Below are 14,921 nucleotides of genomic sequence, written 5' to 3' on the forward strand. Positions count from 1 at the left end.
ATGCCTGCTATGGAAGTGTTCTACCCCTGAACTGTTTCTCAGCCCATTATAAAAAATATAACAGAGGTGAGTCATATCTAAATGTAAAAACTAAAACTGTTAAACTTCTAGTAGGAATCTTTGCAAACTTCAGGCAAAGATTTATTAGGACACAAACTATAAAGAAAAAATGATAAATTCAAGTATGAAATTAATTAAAATTAACAAACCTTTGCCAGACCCAGTGGCATGAACAAAGTGAGAGTATAACTTGAGCCCATGAGCTCAAGCTCATTCTAGGCAACCATAGCAAGAACTTGGCTTGAAAAAAATTATAAACTTGATTCTTAGAGACTTTGTTCAGAAAAAAAAAAGGCAAGTCACACAGTTTGAGGAAATATCTCCAAAACATATTTCCAACATAGAACTTACATTCAGAATCTATTATAAAGAACTTTTACAACTCAAATAATAAACACCACATTGAAGATGTATGGATGACAGGTAAGTACACAAAACAATGTCCCTCATTAATTTTGAGGGAAATGGACATAGAAAACACAATGAGATACACTACGTTACTAAAGATAGGACTAAAATGAAAGGGATTGACACACTAGGTGTGCATGGATTCAGAACAACTCAAACCACTGTACATGGCTGGTAGAAATGTAAGTTAGTACCAATTGCTTTCCACCAATGCTTGAGGGACTCTCCAGTGGTAGCAAACTTGTCTAACATATTATGGTCCCTAGTTTTATTCCAGGACCAAGAAAGAAAGGGGAAAGAGGAAGGGTAATGATTGAACAGTGTCTTGAAAAGCTAAATGTTTATCTCATACAACCAATCCATTCCTTTTTACCCAATAGAAATGAAAGTATATTTCAACACACAGCCTTAATTAAGAATGTTCATAGATGCTTTATTTGTAATGGTCAAAAATGAGAAACAGAAATGTCTGTCAACGTTTGGACAGCCAAACAAATTGTGCTTTATCCATACTGTGGACTATTAGTAACAAAAGAAATGATGTATTCACATACATGACAGAATGGATGAATCTCAATACCAAATGAAAGAACCCATAAAATAAGGGTAACACAGCCTCCCTCCCTCTCCTCCTCTCCCTCTAGATTTCTGAGATAATGGATATGTTATTTTTGACCACAGAAGTAGTTGCATGGTATTACAAATAGACTCAACAGATATACCTTCATTTGTTTTTGTCTTCTTGAAACGGGTTCTCTCCATAGCCTAGGGTGACTTCCCACCATGACATCTTTCTGACTCAGCCTCCAAAGTGTGAGATTAGAAATATGAGCCACTAAGTCTTGATTCATATGTACATCTTTGAAATTTATTTTATTCTTAATTGTGTGTATGTGAGTATGTACAAGTAAGTTATGTACCTTCAGAAGCTAGAAGAGGGAGTTGGCCCCTCTGGTGTTAGAATTCCAGGCAGTTGTAAGCTACCTAACATGGGTACTGGGAACAAAACTCAGTATATTATCTTAATATTGATCCTTCTCTGTAGTCCCTAGATGTGCTTTTTAAATATGTATGTCCTAAACCAGGTGTGGTAGTGTATGCTTATAATCCTAGTATATTGGAGGCAGAGGCAGAAGGGTGGTTAAAAGTTCAAGGTCATCCTGATCAGCCTAGCTAGAGGCCAAACCTCATAAGACCTTATCTCAAAAAAAAAACTACTTTATTAAAGCTATAAAAAGTGAATAAGCTGCTATTACTATATTTTAAGCAGTTTACTCCCTTTAGTTTCCTCAGCAGTGAAGTGAAAAGAATACCTGCTCCACAGGTATATTTGCAGATTTACCCAAGGTAACCCCCACCAAAACAGACAGCTCCATATCACCTCCAAATTACTTTTCTTCAAAACATTTATAGCCAATAGTGTTTTTGTTTCCTGCTCCAACCATACTATAAGTTCCCTGAGAGCAGGGCTTTGTGTTATTAACTGAAGTGCTTAGAATATACCTGACACATTAAGCACTTAGTATATTATGTGATTTAGTTGTGTGTTCAGTGTCTGGCAGAAAATGTGATCCAACAGTCTTGATGGGCAATTCTCTCTCAGTACCTTTAAATAGCTAAACATCTGAGAGGTTGAGGCAAGAGAACAATGGGAGTCCAGAAATTTGAGAACAGCCTGAGTAACAACATAGCAAGACCCACCTCAAAAAATTCTTCAAGTATGTAATACATGATTGGCAAAGGCACTACATTAATAAATGGGTTTTCTCTTAGTCTCCTGAGGACTTTTCTTTTTCATAAAAATGATGACTTCCAGCTCTCACCTCTGATCATGATGTGACTTGAAGATTTGTCATTTTGCTTTTCTTTTCTCCACAGGGTTTATCCATGGCTTAGAGGACTAGGTTATACATCCTTGACTATCTTTTTATTGGGTTTTTTATTGTGGAATGTAGATAACATCTTTTGTGATTCACTGAGGTAAGATATATTTTCATTCCCAGAAAATAATTTTGGAAGCATTATATTAAGCAGAGAATTTTTTATTATAAATTTTGTAGTCATTTTACTTACCAACCATAGTTCCCCCTTCCTTCCCTCCTCCTCCCCCCCCACCTCCCTCTACTCCCACCAGCTATCCACTCCCCAGAAAGCACTCCCTTGAAGAGTCAACAAACCCTGGTTCATCAAGTTGAGGCAGGACCAGGCCCCTCCCTGCTGCATCAAGACTGAGCAAGGCATCCCACCATAGGGAATGGGCTCCAAAAATCCAGCTCATGCACTAGGGATAAATCCTGACCCCACTGCCAGGGGCCCCACAAACAGACCAAACCATAAACCATACAACTGTCACCCACATGCAAAGGTCCTAGTTCGGTCCTATGCATGCTCCCCAGCTGTCCATGAGGTCCCATGAGCTCTGGTCAGCTGTCTCTGTGGGTTTCCCTCGTCATGATCCTGACCTTCCTTGTTTATGAATCCCTCCTCCATCTCATGTCCTGGACTCCCGAAGCTCAGTCCAGTGCTTGGCCTTGAGAAAGGGAGCCATTATGGGGTTAGGGAGAAACCTGGTGCTAGGGCAATTCCCAGGAATCCACAAGAATGACCCAAGCTAAGACTCCTAGCAATAGTGAAGAGGGTACCTGAACTGGCCTTCTTCTCTGATCAAATTGGTAACTACCCTAATTGTCAACATAGAAGCAGAAAATTTTGTAGGCATGTAGAAACAGCAGTGTCCTAAGGTATTTTTTACCAATGTTGACACTGTATAGCACAGTAAAATTAAACTCTGGGAATACCTATTTAAATTGTCTGAAATTAAACCTCAGAATATTTTATGATCTTGGGTTAGTTTTTATGTGTGGATCACAAAACTATACAGTTAATCACAGATTTACTGTGTCTTTGAAAACTACCTAATCAAGCTGGTTGTGGTGACACATGCTTTCACCCAGCACTTGGGAAGTAGAAGCAGTCAGCTCTTTGCGAGTTCAAGGCCAACTTGTTCTACAAAGTAAGTTTCAGGACAGCCAGGATTGTCACACAGGGAAACCCTGTCTCTAAAATACAAACCAAAAAAAAAAAAAAAAAAAAGAAGAAGAAAAGAAAAGAAAGAAAGAAGAAAAGAAAATTACCTAAACAGCTTAATCAAGTAAACAAGAACGATATATAATAACCATTTGAAATGCATGTAAAACTTTCCAAGGAAGGTGTCAAACAGCAAGGTTTAGTTAGACTTTTGGAAACTTAGAAGTTGAATGATCTGGTCTCTGCAGCAGATATATTACAGGAGGGAAGAAAGAGGAAGGTATAACCTAAGATTAAAAGATGTAAGAGATATATTATGAAAGCTAAGGATATAGCTCAGATTCTTTTCTAGTATGCATAAGACCCTGGACTGGATCACCAACACCAAAAACCAAAACTGATGAGTGTAGGAAAGCCATTTGTAATCTTGGTTCACTGTAAAAACATAATCAGAAATGTTGAACTTGATTAATAATTAAATTTTTATAGTAAAGGGTTATTACTAATATTTTAGATGTGAAATAGTTTTGTAGCTGTGTTTTAAAGAAGTTCTTCTAGTGGCATATGCTGAAATAATCTAGTGATAAAATGTATTTAGAATTTTCCTCAAAGTAATGTGAGAGAGACATAGATGAAGATTCAGATGACATGGATTTAGCATAATTTGATAATTACTGGTTTGGTAATAGATATATTATTATTTTGCTTACTTTTGAGGAGGGTGATTTTTTTTTTTGAGACAGGTCTCATATAGCCCAGGTTGGTCTTGAGATCACTAAGCAACCAAGAATGATCTTGAATTCCTTATCCTTCTGTCTCCATTTCCCAAATGCTAGAATTACCAGCATATACCACCTCATATGGCTCTTATTTTACATACCTTTGCATGTGTTTGAAATTCTCAATGATTTCCTGTATCAAAAAGTTGCATATGTAACTGTGGAACTTTAAATGTAGGTAAGTATATACTTTGCTTAGATCCCTGTAGTAAAAAGATGTATAAATGTAGACAAGTAAAAGCATTCCTTGCTTAAACACTAAGATCTAGCTGGATATGGTGGTGTATGCCCATAATCCAGCACTCTAGGCAGAAGGTTAATGACATGAAAGCTAGCCTAGACTACATGAATCCCTGAGGGACCAGGGTGGAAATAATAAAGTAAGTAAGAGCTAGATGCATGCTTCTGAATTAGAAATATCTAGCAGAATGCCTAGGAGAGTGAAACTGTTATGCTGATGGATAGTCATCCCCTGGGTGTGATCCACTAACCCAAGTTAGCATTCCACATTGGTATTCTTCTCTAATAAATATTAGTATGACATATACTTCTTTAACCAAAAGAATTTGAGACCCATCTGAACTCCTAGGTGACTGACTTGGGAAACTAATCTACAAATTTTAAGTTCTTGCTGTATATAGCTTTGCTAATCACTGCTCCCTCAAAGAAGCACTTAGAAGTGAAATCATAGATATTAAAAGAATTACATACTGTATAGTGGTATACTGACATGGATGGAAATGTATTTTTTCCTGAGCAAATAGCTAACTAAACTAGTGTTTCTCAAAGTGTGTTCCAAATAATAGTTGTTCCAGAGTATTAATAAAGTAATACCAAAAAAAAATTCCATAGATTAGAGGTTACCTGAAACAAAATGATAGATTCTATGGTAAGACTTTTCAAAGCCTTTAATTAATAGGCATTAAAGTTAAAGTTAATAAGAGGTCAATAAATTTTTTTCTACATTAATTTGAGTCATTTCTTCTTGAAACTTTTGAAAATATTGTCTGTTTCACAATATACTTTTAGAAAAAAACAATACAGTGAATGTGAGGAAATTAAATAATTGCCTGTTTTAGAATATTTCAAAATGTAAGATTGTCAGCACTAGTATACCTTCAGTTGTAACACAATGGTTTCCCCCTTCTCCACACAGGAACTTCCGAAAGAGAGCACCCCCTATCCTAGGTGTTGCAACACAGTTTCATGCATGGTGGCATATTTTAACTGGCCTGGGTTCTTATCTTCACATCCTTTTCAGGTAGGAAATAAAGGCTTTTTAACCTACTATTGGAAGAATTTTGCTTTTTTTTTTTTACTTTATAAATCAAGAAGGAAAGTGAAAATATAAAATGCTGGAGGTAAAATCAGCATTCCAGCACTGCCTTTGCTACTGGGTGACCATAAGAAATCCCTTCTTACATTTATGAGATCATGGAGCAGCTGATAGTTGGGAGTCTATCAAGTGTATTCCAAAAGTGGATGGCTCACAGCTGACTAGTATCCAAGATATCCAGTTACATCCAAGTCTTGATGAGAGGCAATCTGGACCTTCTGGAGATAGGACCCTTTTCCAGAAGTAAGTTGGTATCACTTTGTTCCCTTTGAGACTGTTAAGGATTAGACACTTTTGTCAAAAATGGACTTAAGTTCTTACTGGCCATCCCACCCAGTCATACCTCCATAGCATCCTTTTCCCACTTATTAGACTTTATCTTTCTTCAAATCATTCGTTTGTTTGTTTGATTGATTTTTTTTAATTTATTTATTTTTATTTTGCTTTGCTGGCTCGTATTTCTGTGTGCTATGTGTGTGTGCCTGGTGCCTGCAAAGGCCAGAAGAGGCCATCAGATCGCTTGGAACTGTAGCTATAGATGATTATGAACCACCAGTGCTCTTAACTGCTGAACTCTCTCTCCAGCCCCTTTAAAGTATTTATCACACATTATGTTTGTATTTACTTGTTTTCCTCTCCAACCCTGTGTAAGTTCATCCAAGTAGGGACTTACTTATTCATTACCCCCTTTCAAGTGTACAGAATAACGTCTGGCATGTATGTGGTCAGAACCCAGTACATAATGTTTTTTAATTAATGAATGTGTATATACTGATCTCTTCACCAATGCCACATATAGCCTCAGATTCTTCTTGGGAACAAACTAAAATATTTATAGAAAAAAGAAGCCAGGTAGTGGTGGCACACACTTTAATCCCAGCACTCTGGAGGCAGAGGCAGGCAGATCTCTGAGTTCAAGGCCAAAGAAAGAAAAGAAAGGAAGGAAGGGAGGAAGGGAGGAAGGGGACCAAAAAAAGGAAGAAAAAAATTTTGAATCAAAAATTTTTGGCTTGGGTCTGATCTTGAGGGACAATTGATAAAGGTTGAAGGTCATTCTACGGAATGAAAAACGTGTTCTTTAAGACCAGCAAGTGCATGAGAAACAAAACTGAGGAACTCTTGTAGTGAAGGAAAACAAAGCTTGTTAAGATATAACCTGTTGGTATATGTGTGTCTGGGTCAGAATCTAGTACAGAAAGAAAAGGAAATCCTTGGGACACTTAAAATGGAAACAAGTAGCTTGAATGTGATGTTAGTTACCTGCTTAGAAGGGTTGTATCATGGTAGATTAGGAAGGTTCCTTAGTTTTGTGGAAAACTCTGGATGTACGTGGGAATACTCTGATATGACAGAGCATCTTTGTAACTACTCTATAGACTATATTCAGCATAGCTATACCAGAAAGTACAAGACCAAATGTCTTCAGTTCTATCTTTGAGATACTGAAGAGCTTCTGGTTTTAACTGGGAAGAAACAAAAGTGGGAATAAGATCTGAACATGCATAGATAAGCGGTCTTGATCTTACTAAACATTGACTCAGATGGCCATGCAGAGCTGGGGGTGAGAGTCTAGTTTTGAATCATCACAAGTTGTTTATAGGTAAGACCTATTGATTGGAACTGTTATTCCTGGGATCCTAGAGAGAATAACTAAGGGAAAAGAAAGTCAGAAAGAACAGATGAAATTAGTTAAGCCTTCAGGTTTAAGGCAATTGACTGAAGACTTCTAGGTACCTGTCTGGTTGTCTGGAACAGGATGTTGTAAAAAGATGGTCATTGGTAACGTACTGATTGTGATATCTGCAAATCGTAGCAGTATCTTTGTTTCTCTTACCTTGATTCTTTCAGTGTGGCATTATCAACTTTAAATGAATATCCCTAAGTAATTATTGTGTATGCATGCATATCTAAGCAAAGTCTCATCCAAAATTTAAGGTAGCAAGGGAGACAGAAGGACAGGTTTTACAAAATGAAGTTCAAGTGCTTGTTAGCACTGATTAAAGTCCAATACTATATCACTGACCATAAAACAGAAAGTGGCAAAATTAATATAATGTGCTACAAAGTTAAACAGTTGCAAAGCAAGGGATGGGGATGATGAATATGTTCAAAATACATTGTGAAAAATTCTCAAAGAATTAATAAAATTAAAAATTGCTTAGAGTAAATGTGAAAATAATGCTGAATGAGATAAAGGAAGGAGACAGTAAGCAATAAAAGAAAAGCAAAGTTAAAAGAACAGGAAAAAAAAGAGTGGAGATGAATATTATGAAAGGAAAGAAAAAAAAAAAAAGATCAAGACAGCCTGGAAAGATGGCTCAGCAGTTAACAGCACTTGCTGCTCTACCAAAGGACCTGAGTTTGGTTCCCAGAACCTACCCACATTGGACAGCTCACAGTTGCCTGTTATCTTAACTCCAAGGAACCTAACCCCCTCTTCTGACCTCTGCAGGCACCTACATACATATGGCACACACAGATATACACACATACACATAGTGGAAAAAAATTAAGAGATCATAAAAAGAAAAAGAAAAAAAAGCTGATCACAGTACTCACCTGTAATCCAAGTCCTCGGGAAGTAGAGGCAGGATGATCATGAGTTTGAGAGCTCAGAGGTCATTCTCAGCTAAACAAAGTGAGTTTAAGACCAGCCTTATTTACATGATAACTTGTCTCAAAACAACAGCAACAAGAGAGTTCCCATTATTCAAAATTTGAAAACAAAATTAGATAATGTAAGAAGGGAGATTAAAAAATAAAAATGTCCAGGACTCAGGAGGGAGGTAGAGGCATCGGATCTCTGTGAGTTCGAGGCCAGCCTGGTCTACAGATCAAGTTCCAGGACATCCAGGGCTACACAGAGAAACTCTCTCAAAAAGAAAAAAAAAGATATAGTAGGAAGGAGGGAAAAAGGAAACAGCCAAAAAAAGAAAAGATGTAGCTCACTTTGTGGATACTTGCTTAGCATACACAAAGCCTTGGGGTCCATCTCCAGTACCACATAAAACTGGGCATGGTGGTACCAGGAAATAGATGCAGGAGGGTCAGAAATTGAAAGTCATCCCCATCTACATAATAAATTGGAGGCCAGCCTATACTACATATGACCCATCCTCAAAATAACAAGAAAAGGCGGGGGACAGGGGTAGGGAGTAAAAACATGTTTATCAAATGTGTGTGTGTGTGTGTGTGTGTGTGTGTGTGTGTGTGTGTGTGTGTGTGTGTGTGTGTGTGTGTGTGTGTGTGTGTGTGTGTAGAAATACTACTAAAAGTGAAGAGAAAAAGGAGAATACACAGGTAGAAAAACAGGAAAGAGAAACAGACCAAGCCTTGGAACAGCTTTCTATGCCCTTGAAACTTGGAGATGGTAAATAATAGATACAAGGTAGGGGAAGGCCTACTAACTTATAGATACTTGTCTCTGCTATGCTTTTTGCTGGTAAGGAGCATATAGTGGACAAGTGTCCAAAGTACACTAGAGCTGTCTAACGTTAGTGGCTTCTCTGTGTATCAAGAGTCTCAGCTGACTATACTTAGTTTTGGAGTCAGTCTGTGAGCTAGAAAGGTTCTCTGGAGATTCCCAGTATTGTACCCAAGGTAGCTAATGTTCTAGGTAGGATCTCCCAAGTGTATGACGAGTGGAGGAGCAACCAAAGCACAAGAGTCTGTATGGACAGAAACCCCAACTTCATACTTTACAAACACTGTAAGTATTGATCATCCTGCTGGAGAATTCAGCAGTGGATGTCAAGTGTTCCCTCAGCAGTGAACAGCAAATAGGTAGTTTCAGAGGATGCCCTACCTGCTGACCTCAGCTATCAGACTCCAGGGTTTTTCTCAGTTGGTGAGGCCTACACTGGGGTTACTGCAGGTTAGCTTTAGGCTCAGAGAGGGAGGGGGTGGGGAGAGGAGAGGGATTCTTACTTTTCTTGGCCTAGCTGCTTTTTGCTACATCGCTTTGCTTTTTTCTGTACTTTTTCAGTCATACTACCTGTATGACAAAAGCTTTTCTTTCTCTCTGTAGGATAGGGTCTTTTTCTTATACTGATTTTCCCCCTTAACCAGGTCACATGGAAGCAACTTCTAGTCTACCATTTTACTTAGAAGACAAAGCCAAATTGCTTATTTGGCCCTAAGCCTCAATTTCCTATTCTGTTAAATACTTAATAGATTGTTGAAATGGTTAAGTTGAACAGGACTTGTTCCTCCAACTCCAACCCCAACCCCCAGATATTCTTACCATGTAGGTTAAGACGGCCTGAAATTCACTAAGTAGCCCAGGTTGGCCTCAAACCCCAAACCCTCCTGCTTTCCTCTATTGAGTACTAGGCAAGTGGTAGCAAGTGCCACCACGCCCAGTGAAAAATTACTTCTACCTAAATTATGCTAACAAACTTTCCACTAAAAGCAGTTGTTTAGGGTTTTGTTGTTGTTGTTGTTGTTGTTGTTGTTGTTGTTGTTGGATAAACACTTAAAAATATTAGCAATTAACAAGTTCAAAGTTTTACAGCTAGCAAATGTTCAGGTAACATCTAAACTGCCATTCACTGCAGTTCCAGCTTTTAGTACAGGAAAATATAACATAGCCATGTTAAATTTCAGAAATTTAACATGTAGGATCTCTTGACCTTTACATTATTTGGAATAATAGAAAATTAGGTTTTGTATATGTTGTCAATAATATACTTGTTACTGTTCAAATACATTTAAATAGTGTAGTATACATAAATATAAAAAGTCTATTTATGTTGTATATTACAGACAACCTAGCAACCTTCAGAGAAAAATTCAGCAGTGTTTACTATATGCAAACGTTTACTGATCTAATTTCACCTCTAGCAGTGACTCAGTTTAAAGACAGACACCAAAAAAAAACAAAAAACAAAAAACTGTTGCCTTTCTGGGTTTCTCATCCCTTTAATTAATGCTTACAGCTGCATTTGCAAAGATGGAATTGTGATACCAACCACATGGGGCATTATAATGAGATGCTTGATCCTAAAATTACCTGAAGTTATAGTCTATGAGTTGAGTTGTCTAAGAAATTTTTCCACTTTTCTTTCAGTTTATATACAAGAACACTTTACCTGAAATACAGGCCAAAAGTGAAGGTAAGTCTGTGTTGCAAAGGGCAGGTGGTGGTAATCTTGAGAAGATAAATTGGATGTAAGAGACAACAGGGAGCTATGGAGCAGTAGATGGGAGCACAGACTTTGGAACCAGCAGACATCAAGTCTGAAATGTTTACTATCCATCTATTACTATGTGATCTTAGATAAGTCTCTCCTTTAAGCCTGGGTTTCTTCAACAGAATGGAGCTGTTAATTACAATGTTACAGCATTATTTTAAGAATGGAAGGTTAAAGGGCTGGGAGATGCCTCAGCAGTTAAAGCATGTCCTGTTCTTTCAAAGGACCCTTGTTCCAACACACACATCAGATGTCTCACAGCCACCTCTCACTCCAGCTCCAGGGAACCCAGTTCCCTCTTCTGACTTCTACAAGCACTGCATTCACATATGTGCACATGCACACCACCTCCCCAACACCAAATATCTTTAGGAATTACAGATTAAATGTCTACTTCCATGCTTGGCAAAGTAGATGCTTAATACATTAAATAAATTAAGTGAAAGTAGTTTTTGAGATCTGATAAAAGTCAGGAAGATCCTTGCTGTGCCCAGGGTACTCATACTAACAAGCCTAACCTGTATTATAGTTGTTAATTCTCATTTCTTTTAGACATAGAATAATCTCTTCTCGTTTTGTCCTCACTTGTTTCCACAGTTTCTCTTTGGGATGTGGCCAGTGATCATGTTTGAACCTCCGAGGAAACACTGATGAATTATTCTACCAAGAAAACAAAAAGCACTTACTGTAGTTCTGGCAAGATGGTCAAGAAGTCCCCAAAGACTTGCATATTCAAAGACACCACGCCCATCACAAGAGATGAATGAATCAGCCACATAGAGAATGAGCAATTGGTCTGTTGGCTGCTTAGCTTCTGGCTTTATCTTATTTGTCCTCGACCTAAGATGCTTACAGAAAAGCAGATGGCATATATTTATATTCTGGAATGGTGGAGAAGTTGGGCTTTTCTTAACAGGTTAACAGTTTGTGCTGGTCATTCATGGGACATTAATATTTTTTTATTTTTTTTACAAGAGTTGCATGTTAATTATACCTTTCTTAATTTTTGATTAAATATTGAACAAAGTCATTAAGGACTAGTAAAATGCCATGTCCAGATGGCTGACTATAAGCCAGCATTTAGCAATGTCAGCTTTGATTTATATTATTTTCTTAACCTCACAGATGGTTTTCTAACATTAAAAAGAAAAAGAAAGACCTGATTGTGGGATCCTAGGTAGCTCCTTACTATCTGCCTTGGTGCTAGCTAGAGTGCTGTAAGCAAACTCTGACCTGCCAGTGAATGGGCTATGTTCTTACCTCCAAGAATTTGTCTCTGGCTCTGTGGACCACAGCCAATCAAAGGGATGGGCCATCTATTATCCCTCCAGAAGCTCTTCCATAGCACCTGTGGAATGTAGCCCTTTTCACCAGTTAAAGTCTGTTATTTTGTTTTCTTTGATCTTCAAGTTATTATTATTTTTGTGTCTAGCAAATTTAACTGGTGGTCTGGCCTACCCATATTCTGTATGCCAACATAGTTTAAGTGAAGTTATTGGGGAAAGTTGTGCATTTTTTACTTCTTGCATTATGCAGTACTTACCAGTTCTCAGAGAAGTCATGGCTATATCTAGGCACATATATCAGGTTAACTACAAGTAAAATGGTCAGGACTATTTTGCATAAAGCTTATTAAAATATTTGCTCCTTCATTTTTTTTGAGAAGAAATACAAGTGTTGAAACAGTACTGACTTATAACTTTTACCACATCTAGAACTTAGAAAACTAAGTAATAGCCATAAAATCTCACTGTGACACATATAGTTCTAATTTGGACATGAGTGTATAAGAAATTGAATTGATTGTCGAAAACAGTAAATGAAAGATCATATATCTATTGATTGCATCCTGAGCTATGGCTTCAAAAGAAAAGTAAAGGTTTTTTCTCATGCAAAATTGATAAAAAACAAACAAACAACTTTCCCATTTTTCTAATATTCATTAACTAGCCTTAGCCTGGCAGGGCGATGCATGCCTTTAATCTCAGCATTTGAAAGGCAGAGACAGGCAGATCTCTGTGAATTTAAGGCCAACCTGGTCTATATAGTTCCAGGCCAGGCAGAGATACATAGTAAAACTTTGTCTCAAACAACAACAACAAAAAAACATGTTTAGTACATTTTTAAAACCAAAAATGTTTCCCAGAATGCCATTAAACAAGCATACCTGTTATTAAAAACAAGACATGCCAAAACATAAATCTTAAGAGAACTTCAGTTGTACTTTGATTGTAGGTCAGAGTCCTGAGATGCCCAGGTTCCTGTGTCCTGGAACAAAAATTGGACCAGAGACACATGGGTAGTAATGGAAATAGAGATCTTTTACTAGGAGAGGAGTGGGCCCGAGGACTGGCAAAGGTCTAAGGCTGAAAGGCCCTTGGCCAAGAGTTTCTACCCTTTATAGCACATTTAACATAGCTCCCATCTTTTCTGGCAATTAGAGAAGGTAGGGCTTTTTTTTAAAGCATGCTGTTTTGTTATGCATAAACTGCAGTTGGAGGGGTTTCTAGTCTTCCTTTGGGATTGTGGTGTTTTGTTTGTTTGTTTGTTTGCCTCTAGAACTTCCCATTTGCCTACCTCACTTTACTCTATCCTCGAAGCTTTGGTCTCAAAAATCTTTCTGAGGGCCTAAAGGATAATAATCTATTTTGTATAATTTCCATGATGATGAGGAGTGTAGTCCTTGCCAAAGAGAGACCACAAAGCTCTCTTCCTGTTGGTTGGAGGGAGGCTTTGGAGTTTTTGTTGTGGGAGTTGACTTGAATCCCTATATCATAATGAGTTAAGTTTGAAACTGTCATATCCTGAAAACACAGATTTTACCAGGATCAAAAAAATGCAAGAATTTGGCCTAGAGAGATGGTTTAGCAGTTAAGAGCACTAATTGCTCTTGCAGGAAACCTGGGTCTGGTTCTCAGTACCCACATGGTATCTCACAACTATCCATAACTGCAGTTCCTAAGTATCTAACAACCTCTTCTGACATCTGCAGGCACCAGACACACAAGTGGTACACATACATATCTGCAAGTAAAATAACTAAAATAAATAAATCTAAAGAAAAGCTGTCAATGCAAGAATAATGTGATTATGCCCAAAAAGGACCAAAGTCAGGAAAACCAAAGCTATGTTTGTGTAAATTGTTCCGGATATGGTCCTTTACTTAAAGAAAGAAAAAAAAAAGACATGTGTGTGTGTGTGTGTGTGTGTGTGTGTGTGTACACACACACACTCCCAACTGATAGTTATACATTGAGATCATGACAAAATGCAAAAGAACAATTTTCAGGAAAAATCCAGTAATGGGATAGATTAAAGGAGGGAAGATGGGGTTGGATGGGGTTTGTAACCACTGAGTACCAATAGTGCCAAAAGAAAAAGAATGAAAAAAAACAAAACATAAGATTATAATTACAGATAGATTTATAATAGAGTTTATCTTTGCCTTTAAGAAGTTAAGACATCCTGTTTGTTGTCTGAAGAGGTCCTTTAAGTCCTTAAGCCTTTTAGTAGCTTATAGGTGTAGGTGGCCTTGTCTTCAAAGTGTTCTTCAGGCTGTGGAGACCTGGGTCTTATGGACACTGGTGCCACTTCCTTAGAATGACCTCTACAGGCTGTATCCTGTCTCCAAACATCTACTGCCCTTCTGTAATCAGCATTAATACCCTGTCAGATACAGTATATTGTCTTTGCCCAGGATCTCCAGAGAAATAAGGTTTTAGCAATGCACTTAGTTGTAACCAAAATAAGGGAGACTTTCCTTTTCTGGTAAGATTTAATCATATGTCCTTTTTATTACATACAGAGTAAGTATACCCAGTCTAATGTTATTACTTGATGGTATTGTAATTCCTGTAATTTTCATTATGGAAAGGAAATTCAACTTAAAGATCTTTGGCAAACATATCCATGATTCTAGATGTATCTCAGCCTTACCAGAAATCTTGCATCCAATACTTGTACACTAAGAGCACTCTTATAAAAGGAATCATTCCAACTGAAGAATTCTAACCACAGCATCCAGAGAACTGAGTCAACATAAAGCATGTTGATGCTGTTTTATTTTTGTTATCCTTGACTTTTAAAAAAATGAAATAAAATTTTAATCTTTTCCAGAAA

The 14,921-nt window shown here is 37.5% G+C and overlaps 1 protein-coding gene across 3 annotated transcripts in view; it reads left to right on the forward strand.

Annotated features, from left to right (window-relative positions):
• The window catches only part of Acer3 (alkaline ceramidase 3), an 81,478-nt gene extending 66,557 nt beyond the window's left edge, over positions 1-14,921 (forward strand). For 2 of the 3 annotated variants that reach the window (XM_027407713.2, XM_027407711.2), the window contains 4 exons: positions 2,347-2,448; positions 5,431-5,535; positions 10,679-10,724; positions 11,400-14,921. In XM_027407713.2, the coding sequence (XP_027263514.1) occupies positions 2,347-2,448; positions 5,431-5,535; positions 10,679-10,724; positions 11,400-11,453 (307 nt within the window). In that variant the 3' untranslated portion in view covers positions 11,454-14,921. The remainder of the gene's footprint in view (positions 1-2,346; positions 2,449-5,430; positions 5,536-10,678; positions 10,725-11,399) is intronic. The other variant, XM_027407712.2, reaches the window with a different exon arrangement.

The sequence above is a fragment of the Cricetulus griseus genome, chromosome 3 (genome assembly GCF_003668045.3).
Source record: "Cricetulus griseus strain 17A/GY chromosome 3, alternate assembly CriGri-PICRH-1.0, whole genome shotgun sequence".
NCBI lineage: Eukaryota > Metazoa > Chordata > Mammalia > Rodentia > Cricetidae > Cricetulus > Cricetulus griseus.